Here is a 13489-nt window from a genome sequence, read left to right as displayed (position 1 = left end):
GTTGTGCTGACTTTGCTTTCCCAATTTGGCAACCATCCCCATGGCAGTGTTTTATGGGGCCTGAGGCAGGTGCTGTGTGGGGCCAGCTCAAGACCTTGCACCTGGCTTTCCCCAGAGCAGGGGACATTGCTGCTTCCCGGAGCTGCCCTGCCCATGGACAGGTTGGCACCCCTAGCCCAGGGCTGTAGGGCAAATGGGGAAACCCTGGTCTGGTGGGGGGACTGGGGCAAGCAGCGCCCTGCCTCTCTCCACTGGTGCAAGAGCCTGGAACTTCACCGTGCCCAATGTGATGCCTGATGCAATACCATGTGCAATGCCCTGTGTCATGCCCTGTGCAATGCCTCACGTGATGCCCCGTGCAATGCCTCCTGTGATGCCCTGTGTGATGCCTCATGCAATACTGCATGTACTGCCCCATGCAATGCCCTCTGCAATGCCCCGTGGTGATGCCCCCTGCAATACCCCAAACAATGTGCCCTGCAACACCCTGTTCCATGCTCCAGCTCTCCTACTCCATGGCACTTCGTCTCCTGGTCTCCTTCCCTCTGCCTCCTCAGCCTCACCCACAAAGCCCACCGCCCCTTTCCCACTCCCCTGGCCGAGCAGTGCTTTGGAAGAGGCTCAGAAAACCCTAGCAAATCCAGCCTTTTCCAACCCTGGGGAAGCTTTGCCAATGCATGGGGGACCAGAAGGGCCAGGGCAGCTGATGCCCCTCCAGCCGTCCTCCCTCTCATTCCCCCAGCCTCCCCTCCTTCCCTGCCTGGGCATGGCTTTCCCTCCTCCCCCAGCCCCTGTCGTCACTGCCACAGCTTCGAGTAAAAGCTGAGACATCCTTCACTGGATCCCAGTCCTCTCCGGAGCCCTCCGCAGCACAGCATCCCAACCTTGGCATGGCAGAGGGAACAGGGGCTTCGGGGACCCCTCCCTGCTCTCCCCGCAGCAGGTAAGGGGGTTCGTTGGGTCCAGGCTGGTGGGAAGGAGAGAAGCTGTTTTTTCCCTGCAAAAATCCACGATGAAAGCTGTTTGCAGAGTGCCAAGGAAAATCAGGGAGCGGTGGGGAGGCAGCAGCAGGGAAAGTTTCCCAGCTCTGCATGAAGTTCCCATCTAAAAACTAAAAATTCCCAGCTGTCCACCTTTAAATTCCAATAAATAAGTTATTTAGTTATTTATTCTCGCTGCCTCCTGACTGCACGTTAGGATTGCCAACAGCTTCGCTGGGCTTGCCATGGTCACAGGCATCCTCCGCTCCAGCCCTTAGCATAGTGCAGGGCAGGTTTCTGCATCCCTCAGGGAAGTGGTCGGCAAGTACCAGGGAGCAGCATTTTGCAGGCATGGAGGTGCCTCCCGGGGCATCTCTGCTGCAGGCTCAGCACTTCAAACCAAGTGCTTTGTGTCACAGGGTGATGGAAAATCCATCAGGGAAATGGTTTGGATGCAGGGAGATGAGGTAGGGCTGTAGGTAAAGGTCAGGCAGGAGGGTAGGGCTGCCCACCCTGCTGGCAGGCTCTGCCAGAGCTGCCTGATGCAGCCGGAGCAGCACTGAAGTGGGTGAAGCAGTGGCCAGAGAGGGAAGGGGGATGCGGGTGCGAGGTGTCAGACAGGTTGCGGGGTGCCTCAGCACCCTGGGGTGGTCTGTGTGTGGTCTCCCACCCACATGGCCCCCCTCCCGCTCACCTACCCATCCCCACCGCAACCCACAGGTGCATGTCCCACGTGGGCTCCCCTCTACCCATGTCCCCCCCAAACCCCCTTTGCCATGTACAGGCAGTTTCATGTACAGCTTTGCATCACCCAGGGCACCTCTTTTCCCTCTCCACTATCTGTCAGAGCTTTGGGGAAGCCACGAATTCCACACTCATGACCCTATAACCAAGCCTAGAGTGAGAGCAGCTCCCCCAGCACCCTCCTGTACTCTTCAGTATATTTCAGTATCTCAGCCAAGAGAGACATATCCATAATTTTCTCTCCAGCTCAGTGCATTGGACAGTGTTTCTCCCGTTTTCCAGCCCTCCACCATCCTTGTATTAATCAGTTGAAAACTGTGTGGAAAATGGTGATGCGTTCAGGAGGGCTTCATGGTTTTACCGGTCCAGGGAGGAATTGAAGCTAAAGGAGCTTCTTGTTTAGCAACATCAGTGCTGGGCTGGGAGCCTCCTTCTCCTCAGGAAGGGAGGTTGCCTCCTAGAGAGGAGAGACTGCTCCTGGGGGCATAGGTCAGGTGTGGAGAAGTCACCTTCTAAGCAGGAGCAGATTTTGGAGCCTCTGCAGAGCAAGGAATTCCTCCCCTTGCAGAGCTTTACTGTGTTGGGGAGGGTAACCCAACACATCCATGGATGGGTGGATGGATGCATAAGTAGTGGATGCAATGATGGATGCGTGCATGCATGCGTGGCTGAACAGCTACATGGATGGATGGTTGAATGGATGAGGGTGGATGGAAAAAGGATGAGCGTTCTTCTCAGAGATGAGTGCTACTGGAGAAACCAGCCCCAGGAGCCTGTTTGGGGTGGCTCAGCCTCTTGGAGCAGCTGAGATGTTTCCTTCTCCCTCCCTCCAAGGGCATGAAGCAGTTTCAAGTCAGGGAGGGCAGAAGGATAGTTGAAACCTATTATTTTCCGGTCATCCCAGTAAAAGTTGAAGCACCAGGCTCCATCTCAGCTATTAAATCACCTGGAGGGAGTCCTGGGCTCCCAATTGCTTTAGCTTACCCGGTCCAGCTGCCCAGCTGTGATCAATGCTGCCCAGATTCATGCCCTGCCTGCCAAAGGAGCACTCGTGAAGCGGGGAGCAGAATCTCTGGGGACATTTTCCCTTAACTCTGCTATGGTGGCAGCTCAGATTAGCTCCAAGCCCTGGAGCATGGCTGGGAGCGGCCTTCAGGGGACTGTAGCAAGACTGTCACCTCTCAGACCTGCACCACTGTGACATTGTGGTGACCGTCACCTCCCAGACCAGTGCCGCAGTGGCATCGTTGTGACAGTGTTGCTCTCTGCTGTCATTTCAGGAATGAAATTTGGGGCAGGTGACTTGGCAGAGCATCCCAAATCACGTGCCCACCCTGGCCCGGCTGTGTCCCTGCTGAAGCCATCCCAGCCCACGTCCAGCTCCATCTGTGGCTCCTCCAGCACTTGCTAATGGTGGGGATATGCAGGACATCCGGTCAGAGGTCCCTTATGGTGGCTTTCCCTGCTGACCCTCCTCTCCCGCCACCATCTCAGCTCATCGCTCCCCGTGGTCCCTCCTGGGGGGCTTTGCAAACTGCTCCAGGGAGGGGGTCCAGCACGGGGAGCATGGGGCGGCTGTCCCATGGCATCACGCCCCTTGTCGCATGGTGCTTTGTCACCTTCCAAGCGGGTAAGGGCAGCTGCAGCTTTCCCTGGGGTACATGAATTTCCTTTGCTTGACCCTGCCTTCCCTTGGGTCTCACCCACTGGGCCCCAGGGGGGTTAAATTTGAGGAGAGGGGAGGGGAAGATGAGGGGGCTGTGGTGCATGTGCATGAAAAACCGGTTGGTTCCCAGTTTACCCCGATGCAGTCTCTCAGCATCCCTAGTCTCCACAGTGGCATGGTGTCCTCCACCACGTGCCGTGCTAGGAGGGGCTTTGTGTCTGCAGAGCAGCTTGGCACCACCCAGACCCTTGGGTGGGGTGATCTGCTCTGCTGGGTCATCCCCCCCAGGGAAGTACCTCTGGGACCCAGATCCATCCTGTTCAAGCTAGAAGTGTTGGAGGGATAGGAAAAAAATATGGATAGTGCTTCCACCTGCCATCAATGCAAGACCTCCCATGAGCTGGGAATCTTGCTTGTCCCTTCACTTGGGACCAGCCCTCCCCAACATCTCTAAGATACTCAATCCCTGGCCAAAGTGCAACAAGCAGGGTCCTTGCTGGGCTTGCCTGCCCAGTGAGGAGAGCTTGCATGGGACATTGGGCATGCTATGGGGCCGTACACCCGTCTTTCTTCAGGGTAAAGCCACCCATACAACGTGCCTTCGGTTGCACTTCACTGCGCAGAGTCCTCCCTCCCTCCCTCCCTTGGCTTCCCTCGACTTGCTGGTGGAAATTTATGGGGCTCTGCAGCCAGCAAGGACAGCCGAGCGATGCACCGCAAGCTGACGGTGCTGAAGACCAATGTCAGTGATTTCTAGGCAGAGCAAAGAGTGTTGCACTCCTTCCCAGTCCTGCCTCCAGCCCAGCCTGAGGGATGGTCTCTGAGCAGGCTGCAGTGGTCTCAAGCACTGGGTCAGCCTCCACCTTGCAACGCTGGACCAGTTAGCACCAGAGAGGGACCTCAGCCACTCCAGAGTGGGATTTTCTTGACCAGCATTGCAAGGCTGACCTTGCACCACTTTCTGCTCCCCAGGACGAGCACGGGGCGGCTTTGAGGGGACAAATTTCTATCCTAGGGTGAGGGTTACCATCCCTGCCTGCTGCAGCGGAGAGGGGGCTTGTCCAGAATGGGCACCCGATTTCATTGGGGTGCAGGTAGGGGAAGGGAGGGGTCAGCAAGCTCTCCCACATCCCATCCCATCCCATCCCCATCCCTGTCTCCCCACAGCCACCTGCCTGCCGGACCAGCCTGGAAGCCATGCCGAGGAGCGCCTCTTCAAGCACCTCTTCACTGGCTACAACCGTTGGTCGCGGCCGGTGCCCAACACCTCTGACGTGGTCATCGTGAAGTTTGGGCTGTCCATTGCACAGCTGATTGACGTGGTGCGTAGCTTACTGGTGGAGATCCCTGGCCCGTGTGGCATCTGACTTTTCACCAGTTGGTCCTACTGGTCTGGCAGACTAGGGCCTGAGGACACGGGTGAGAGATTGGGTTTGGGCACTAGCAACCTCCTGGCCATCTCCAGCAGGTGACAAATCACCCACCCTGCCTCCCTCAGACCTCCAATGAGCAGGGGGATCTGCACCTCTCCTCTCCATCTCAAACCCTCCCTTTCCCTGACAGCAGGAGGGCATCAAGTAAAACCACAGGTCTCCATCCCTGCCATGTCCTCATCCACCATCTACCTGCCCTGGAGCACCTCTGGGCTTGTCTGTCCATCCATCCATCTATATGTGCCCACCCACCCACCTATCTACCTATGCATCTATCCACCCACCTACCTTTCCATCTGTCCACATATCAACCTATCCATCTATCCACCCATCCACCTATCTACCCATCCACCTATCTACCTATCCATCTACCCATCTCTTCACCCATCCACCTATCTAATCTACCTATCCATCTACCCACCTATCTACCTATCCAGCTATCCCCTCATCCACCACCCATCCATTCCTCTATCCATGTGCATTTGTCCATCCATCCGAGCAGCTCAGAGCTGCACACTGCAAAATGCGATTTCTTGCTGCCATCTAGTGAGAGATACCATGGGGAAACACGGTGTCTCCTTGGACTTGGACTGGTTCCAGCTGCTCCCAGGAGCTGAATCCCAAAGGCAGAAGGCAGAAAGTAAAAGGAAGAATCTGGGGGCCAGTGCAGTGGTGGGACAAACCCTTGGGCTTTTTCTGCCTGTCTCCTCTCATCGCTCCCTCTTTCCCACTACAGGATGAGAAGAACCAAATGATGACGACAAACGTGTGGCTGAAGCAGGTAGGAGCCTGTTCCCTCTCTGGGGCAAGGGCAGGAGCACGTCAAGGAAGGCACATCATTTGGGGCAGAGAGACCCTGCCCAGAGGGGCTTGGTGGCATCTCCATGGGGCTGTTCCTCAGAGGGACGCTGCCAGAAGAGGAGGAGGAAGGTGGCATTGGACAGCTTGGTCCACAGGGCCACCTGACGCCCTCCCTTCCGTGTCTCCCTCCAGGAGTGGAGTGACTACAAGCTGCGCTGGGACCCAGCAGAATTTGACAATGTCACCTCCATCCGGGTGCCCTCTGAGATGATCTGGATCCCTGACATTGTGCTCTACAACAAGTGAGTGATGCTGCTGAGGTGGGGCATCCCTTGGACCAGGTTCCCCCTTCCCTTCCCTTCCCTTCCCTTCCCTTCCCTTCCCTTCCCTTCCCTTCCCTTCCCTTCCCTTCCCTTCCCTTCCCTTCCCTTCCCTTCCCTTCCCTTCCCTTCCCTTCCCTTCCCTTTCCTTCCCTTCCCTTCCTCATCCCATCCCATCACGGCAGCTCCCCGCACTGCCAGCTCCCATGGGCCTCCTGCCCTCCATCCCACCCCACTGGCAAGGATGCAGATCAGCCTGCATCCATCTCCCCATGCCCAGTGCTCCTGTTCCCACCCATCTCCATGCTCTGGATGATGCCCAGGAGGATGAACCCAGCACCCTGCAGGGATGCTGGATGAGGCCACAGCCTCAAATCAAGGCTTATACCAGCCCTGAGAGCTGAGGGAGCTCCTGGCCCTATTTCTTGGGAGAAACGCTTCATCCTCCTCTGACCTTTGCATATCTCCATGCCTGCAGCGCCGACGGGGAGTTCGCTGTGACCCACATGACAAAGGCCCACCTCTTCTCCAACGGGAAGGTGAAGTGGGTGCCACCTGCCATCTACAAAAGCTCATGCAGCATCGATGTCACCTTCTTCCCCTTCGACCAGCAGAACTGCAAGATGAAGTTTGGCTCCTGGACCTATGACAAGGCCAAAATCGACCTGGAGAACATGGAGCATCACGTGGACCTCAAGGATTACTGGGAGAGCGGCGAGTGGGCTATCATAAATGCCATTGGCACCTATAACTCTAAGAAGTATGACTGCTGCACTGAGATCTACCCTGACATCACCTTCTGCTTTGTCATCCGTCGTCTGCCACTCTTCTACACCATCAATCTCATCATACCCTGCCTGCTTATCTCCTGCCTGACCGTGCTGGTCTTCTACTTGCCCTCTGACTGTGGGGAGAAGATCACCCTCTGCATCTCTGTCCTGCTGTCCCTCACTGTCTTCCTGCTGCTCATCACGGAAATCATCCCATCCACCTCGCTGGTCATCCCTCTCATTGGAGAGTACCTCCTCTTCACCATGATCTTCGTCACGCTCTCCATCATCATCACCGTGTTCGTCCTCAACGTCCATCACCGCTCCCCCAGCACCCACACGATGCCCCACTGGGTACGCAGCTTCTTCCTGGACTTCATCCCTCGCTGGCTCTTCATGAAGCGACCCCCAGCACCGCCTCTCCCCGAGGGGACCATGGGGCAGTATGACCTCCCAGGGACAAGGCTCAGCACCTCACGGTGCTGGCTGGAGACAGATGTGGATGACAAGTGGGAGGAGGAGGAGGAGGAAGAAGAGGAGGAGGAAGAGGAGGAGGAAGAGGAAGAGAAGACATATCCCAGCCGCATGTCCCAGGATGGCTCCCATGGCCAGGGCACCCAGTGCCACTACGGCTGTGGGCGCCAAGCTGGGAAGGCATTGGGGGAGTCAGCTCCCCGGGTTCCCCCCAAGGGGGAGGAGGAGGAGGTGGGCTCAGACCAGGGGCTGATGCTGTCTCCCAGCATCCTGAAGGCCCTGGAAGGGGTGCAGTACATTGCGGACCACCTGCGAGCTGAGGATGCTGATTTCTCGGTGAGTGGGTGCCCCTGGGAGCTGGAGGGTGAGGGTAGGGTCCCACCTTGGGTCCTGCCTCCTGCCACTTGGATCTCCATGGGGGGTGGTGTGGTGTCAGTGCTGGGACCCCTGGTTAGTTCCCTGGCTGCTGAGGACCCCAGGTAGAAGATTAATGAGCACCTTCTGGGAGATGCCTGGTCCACAGGGTCAGCTGAGGGTTCCTCCAGCTCCCATCCCTGCTGGCTGCAAGGATGTTGGAGGTTGCTCTCCTGCCTGTGGTATCCTGCCCTTGGAGAGCAGAGATGGCCCAGCCTGCCCTGCTGGGACCCGGCTCAGAGGCTGAACCCCTAATTTTACCCAAGTGGTTTCAGAAAACCCTGGGTGGGATTACCGTTGCCCCAAGGAGCCTCCCCGGAGAGGTCCATCCCCCAGCCTTGCTGCTCCAAGATAACCCAAGACACAGGGTATCTCCTCATCCTGAGGCAAACAACAGATGTAGAGGAAGCCCTGGGTGGTCTCCTAACCCCAAGGGGTCCCCACAGGTCGGGGGTTCACATGCTTATGGCCCCTCTCCGCTTGGCAGGTGAAGGAGGACTGGAAGTACGTGGCCATGGTGATCGACCGCATCTTCCTCTGGATGTTCATCATCGTCTGCTTGCTGGGCACCGTGGGGCTCTTCCTCCCACCCTACCTGGCAGGGATGATCTAGGAGCCGGGCCAGGCTGCAGTGGGGACAGCAAGCGATGCACGCTGCCTCCTCCCAGGGAGTGGGCATGGTGGTGCCCACGTCCAGACGGACCCTTGCCTCTCCCTGGGAGGACACAGTGGTGATTGTGGAGGACCCTCAGATGGGAAATGCAGAGTGGAGCAAGGGCTGTGCCAAGGGGTGACTTGGGGAGGGACCGCTGCCTGCCATCCTTCACTGGGTGGTCACAGCCCTCCTGGCATTGAGGAAGGCATGGTACAGCTCCACTGCTTGAGTGCAGGCTGGAGGCATCTCAGAGAGGTTTTTTTTTTTCCTTGAGACGCTGCAAGTCCTACCCAAAACCCAAAAGCTGCATCTGGCTGTTCCTCCAACGTGCTGGGCAAGAAGAGGGGACCTCACAGCTGCTGTAGGGTGCATCCTGACCACAGGGCACTCAGGACCACAGGCTGGCATGGTCATGCATGATGTGGGGCAGGTGATAATGCTTTGGATGGTCTGAGCAGAAGGGGTATGGTTGTGGGATGGAGGTCCCTGCTCTGTATGACTTGGGGAGCTCTGCCCTGCAAAGCCCAGCCCAGGTGTAGACCCTCTGCAACCCACCAGCACGAGTAGTTGCTGCCGCATCATCCCACACTGGAGCTAGGGGTGACAGGGAGATGGAAACAGCTGACTCAGAAATGTGGGTGGCTTGGAAGGGAAAAGCCACTCTGCAGAGTGGGATAACCCCCCCAGCCCTGGCCAGAGGGGGCCCACAGACCCTGGGAGCTCAGGGGTGCTGCCTCATGCTGAGGCTGGTGGACTTGGCTGGCGCAGGGGAACCTGCACTGCCAAGGTCCATCCTGAGCAAATCCTCCTCTCCATCCCATCAGATCCCCAGCTGCTGGGCGCTGATGACTGTGGCAATGCAGTTTTTAATTTCTAGCTTCTACCTACCCCCAAAGGACCCGTGCTTACAGAGCATCTCCTCTCTTTCCCCATGCCCCAAGAGACACAAGGTTTTTTCCTACAGTGTTTTCTCCTCCAGGACACTGACCCATCACGGTGCTGGATGCAGTCTGAGGGGCTTCAGAACACACTTTGTCATTTCAGGAGTGAAATGGGCCAGAATAAACGGTGCCACAGAGGGACACGCATGACCCGAGGGTGTTGCAGCCACTCAGGCAGGCTGTGGTGCAGGCAGGCAGGCTCAGGCGTGCACACACAGGGCTGAGAAATGAGATGTGCAAGGGAGCAAGTGCCCGTGCGTGGCTGGGTGTACTGCCACTCTTCTACACCATCAATCTCATCATACCCTGCCTGCTTATTTCCTGCCTGACCGTGCTGGTCTTCTGCTTGCCCTCTGACTGTGGGGAGAAGATCACCCTCTGCATCTCTGTCCTGCTGTCCCTCACTGTCTTCCTGCTGCTCATCACAGAAATCATCCCATCCATTGGAGAGTACCTCCTCTTCACCATGATCTTCGTCACGCTCTCCATCATCATCACTGTGTTCGTCCTCAACGTCCATCACCGCTCCCCCAGCACCCACACAATGCCCCACTGGGTATGTGGCTGTGTGCATCCCACCCAGTACAGACAGGCTTCAGGGCTCTGCAGAGCACGGGTGGAGAGAGCAACTCCTGTCAGGGTAATTTCTGGCTTGTCTGGGACTGTGTCTCCCTGGGGTGACGCAGGGCTGGAGGTGAACAGGACAGGATGCCCAGCACTCCGGGCCATGGCACCCCGGGCTTCAGCAGACCTCACCACCATGGGGCATGCTCCTCTTCCCCTGTTAATCCCTGCAGCCCCTCTTGCCAGCCACAGCCAGCACCCACCACCCCTCTCAGCTCAGCCCTGCCTGGCTGATGAGGCCACCAGGGCGTAAGCTCTGGGGTGACAACCCCCCCCGGCGTGGCACTAGACCCCCAAGCACCCTTCTTTTGGAGGGAGCTCATCCTCATGGCTCTGCTATCCTGTGTAAACCGCTTCCCAGCAGCTCCACCAGGATTTCCTTGTGGTCTTTGAAAAGCAAAGGCCTGCAGATACCCTCACTAGCAAGCCTTGACGTGGGAGCAGGGGGAGTCCATGACCCTCATATGGATTGTGGGCTCACTGGGAAGGAGAGAGGGCTCCAGAGGGGACATGGATGCAGCAGACCCAGGTTCACCCCAGAAGCTCCCCCGGGGACGCTGCCATCAAGAATGGCTCTTCCCCATGCTGGCAAGATGGCTCAGACCTCTGAGCAGCACAACCCTTACTCTTTCTAAGGAGATGCTGGTGACCGGGGGACTTGTCCCCACGGTATGGGGGTGACAGGCAAGCACAGGCACAGCAGGACTTGGTGCATTGGTTTATCTCAGCCAGAATGAACAGCATTGTGGGAAGATGCTGGGGAAAAGCCCGAACTGAACGGTTTCCAACTCAAAGCACAAACCGAATAAGAGACTTGGTTTGCCGTCGTGGCTTACACAGAGCAGCTTGGAGAAAACTCAGCTGGAAGAGGCACCGTTCTCCTGGTTTGTGTCACCAAGGGCTGTGGTCCGCAGGGTCCCATACCTCCCTGCGCTCTGCAGGCTCGGGGCTGGGCGCGCTCTGGCCATGAGTGCTGGAACCAGCTCCACTGCGGTGCGCGGACCCGCTTCCCATCGTTAAATAAACTCTTCTATACAATGTACAAGGAAAAGCAAACAGTCCCTCCGGCCCCGGCTCCGATGGCTCCTGAGGACCCCTGCATGGCCCCCCGGGATGCCAGCTCCCCCAGCTGCTGTGCCCCCTGGCTCCCAGTGGCGAGGAGCAGGGTCCAGGTCCCCGTCGCGACATGCCGCCCGCGGCCATCTGTCCTCGGAGAGGCTGAGAGACGGACACACAGACCTGCTGGCAGCCAGGGAGCAGGGAGCTGCTGAGCCAGAGGGATCTTCAGCCACCCTCAGGGATGGCCAGGTCCCCCTAGTCCTTTCCAGGGATGAGTCACCAGATGCCTCCCTTCTTCAGAAGACCAACAAGACAATGCTAAAGACACGAGTGGCTGCAGGAGGAGAGGGGACAGGGAGAGCAGAACAGCGAGGCCACGGGAGACACACAAAAGCCAGCTCCTCCGCAACGCTCTCCGCCCATCTCCACCAACCATAGCATGGTGGTCCCTCTCCTCCTCTCCTTCCCCACCCCTTATCCTTCCCTCTTTCCACCCCTACCCTCACTCCAAACACAGCTTCACCAGATTGGCCTGGACCTTGGCTTGGTCCACGGCATCCAGGAGGTTCTTGGCATCCACGGCCAGGGTGTGGGAGGCTGTCAGCATCTGCCGTTTGCACTCCTCACTCAGCGAGGTGACCGCGTTCTGCTGTGCCAGGCGCATCTTGTTGATGAGGTCAGCCAAATCCTTGTTGAGCAGCTTCTGGGTCCCCTCGATCTGACCACAGCACGCCGGGGTTACACAGATGTACTACCAGCACACGACCCCATGCCAGACCCCTTTCCCTCCTCCCTGGTCCTACCTCGGTGCGGGAGGCAGCGGGCAGGACAGGCAGGATCTCATCGACGCTGCCAATCAGCTTCCGCAGGGACAGGCCCACGTTCTGCGGGGAGGGTGGCAGGGTTAAGATGGAACCAGGTACAGGCACAGGAAAGAGGTGCATGGGAGCAGTCTGTGTTGCTGAGTCAAGGATCCCATCGGGGAGAGGGGCATGGTGGGAGACTCTCCCATCAATGACCCAAGGACCCAACGGAGGAGCAGGGCGTGCTGGAAATGCTCCCACCATTGACCCAAGGACCCAAAGGAAGGAGTGAGACATGTTGGAAACTCTCCCGTCATTGACCCAAGGATCCAAAGGAGGATCTGGGAATGTTGGAGATGGTCCCTTCCCGAGAAGGATGCTTGGTGGGAGACTCAGCAGACTCATTCCCAACTCCTTACCCCATTTGCCATAGAAGGCCTAGTGCTGTCCCCTCCCTGCCCTCCCTACCTTCACCACAAGGATGTACCCCTCTGGGGGCAGGAGGCTGATCTCATTCTTCAGCTGCAGCACAGCCCGCACCAGGTCCATGACATTGCTGTACACCATGTCATCTGTGCGGTCCAGGTTGGCGGTGGGGGCTGGGTGGATGGACTGCTGGAGAAGGGGGGCACAATGGGATCAGGTGAACCAAAGGGGCAAGGAGGGAAAGACCAACACCTATGGGGAGCCCTGGCCAGACCCATTTACCTCCCACCCATGACCCTGATGCTGCTGGGTCTGTCTGACAGCTTTGGGGCCTGGGGGAGTCAGAAAAGTTCCGTTTTGCAGATGCAGAGGGATGATGGAGGTGGAAGAGGAGGAATGAGACTGTGAGATGGAGAAGGAGGACTGGGAACATGGTGGCTTGATCCAAGGAGGTCTTACCTGTGTCCCAAGTCTTGGAGGCTTCTGGGGGGGCCCTGTGAACTCCGCTATGCCATCAATAAGGGAAAGGAAGGAGAGTCACTCCAGCTGCTCCCATGGACACGTAGGCATGCTGCAAGACCCCTAGAACCTGTGCCGCGTCCCACACCACCCTGCAGCTGCATGTCCCACTGTGGCTGAACACCCATGCCAGCGGTGCCACCTCCCCACAGGGTCTGACTCCCTCCGACCCCCATGCCCAAGACAGGCAGACTCCACCCCTAGGGCAGGCAAAGCTGCTCCCCATTATCTGGGATTTCTTTTGTGGAGGATCCCAAAGCCAGGAGGGATACAGCTCTGAGGCTCCTTGCAGCTCAGTGCACAGCTCCCTGCTTGCAGCCCCAAAGTGGGTGCTCCCAGGTGGATGCCATGGGCAGCCCCGCACCCTGTGCAGCCCTGGGCACTCACTGTAATCCGTCTCCTTCTCCGGGAGCAGCTGCAGGGGGAAGAAACAGTGAATGAGAGGCACGAAGTCCTGGCTAGAGGCAGTGAAGAGGGAAGAGGCATCGCCATCCACTCCTGGCGTTCTGGTGGTGAGCTCCACACCACCGGTATTTTACCCCATTAACATTTTCAGATTGATTTTCCCAATGCAAGGGGCATATATATCAATTTATCACCCATCCATGCCAAAACAAATGAGGATCTCCAGACATTCCCAAAAGAAAGACCTCTTGCACCCAAATACACCCTGACCTGGCTTCTCTGGGGCTGGCACCAACCACTCACCGGAGGAATGTTGTTGTTCATAAACACCATTGGATCCTGCAAAGGTGAAGAAGCTTTGTGAGAGGCATAGAAAAAAGGAAAAAGAGAGGAAAAAAGTGCTTTTCCTGATTTCTATGAGACTCCTGAAAGATATCACAGGAATGCATCTCTGC

At 57.5% G+C, this 13489-nt stretch overlaps 2 protein-coding genes across 10 annotated transcripts in view; one reads left to right on the top strand and one right to left on the bottom strand.

Moving 5' to 3' along the window:
- The first annotated feature begins 859 nt into the window (after positions 1-859).
- Positions 860-10414, top strand: CHRNA2 (cholinergic receptor nicotinic alpha 2 subunit). The gene is made up of 7 exons (XM_056343747.1): positions 860-943; positions 3005-3354; positions 4558-4712; positions 5560-5604; positions 5817-5926; positions 6423-7524; positions 8090-10414. Exons 2-7 carry the CDS (start codon positions 3135-3137, stop codon positions 8213-8215), a joined length of 1758 nt encoding a protein of 585 aa, XP_056199722.1. The 5' UTR covers positions 860-943; positions 3005-3134; the 3' UTR covers positions 8216-10414.
- Positions 10415-10527: 113 nt separating this feature from the next.
- The window catches only part of PTK2B (protein tyrosine kinase 2 beta), a 29305-nt gene continuing 26343 nt past the window's right edge, over positions 10528-13489 (bottom strand). For 7 of the 9 annotated variants that reach the window (XM_056343743.1, XM_056343741.1, XM_056343742.1 and 4 more), the window contains 6 exons: positions 13338-13373; positions 13017-13044; positions 12570-12616; positions 12153-12299; positions 11685-11765; positions 10528-11599 (listed from right to left, as the gene is read on the bottom strand). In XM_056343743.1, coding sequence (XP_056199718.1) covers positions 11384-11599; positions 11685-11765; positions 12153-12299; positions 12570-12616; positions 13017-13044; positions 13338-13373 — 555 coding nt within the window. In that variant the 3' untranslated portion in view covers positions 10528-11383. The remainder of the gene's footprint in view (positions 11600-11684; positions 11766-12152; positions 12300-12569; positions 12617-13016; positions 13045-13337; positions 13374-13489) is intronic. The other 2 variants (XM_056343738.1, XM_056343740.1) reach the window with 1 other exon arrangement.

The sequence above is a fragment of the Falco biarmicus genome, chromosome 6 (assembly GCF_023638135.1).
Source record: "Falco biarmicus isolate bFalBia1 chromosome 6, bFalBia1.pri, whole genome shotgun sequence".
Classification (NCBI taxonomy): domain Eukaryota; kingdom Metazoa; phylum Chordata; class Aves; order Falconiformes; family Falconidae; genus Falco; species Falco biarmicus.
Note: the sequence above shows the minus strand (reverse complement) of the source record. Positions and strands in the feature narration are given on the sequence as shown.

Coding starts and splice junctions, on each gene's coding strand:
- CHRNA2 (XM_056343747.1), top strand. CDS start 3,135: ATGGTGGGGATATGCAGGACATCCGGTCAGAGGTCCCTTATGGTGGCT. Junction 3,355..4,557: donor CTTTGTCACCTTCCAAGCGG/GTAAGGGCAGCT, acceptor GTCTCCCCACAG/CCACCTGCCTGCCGGACCAG. Junction 5,927..6,422: donor GACATTGTGCTCTACAACAA/GTGAGTGATGCT, acceptor CCATGCCTGCAG/CGCCGACGGGGAGTTCGCTG.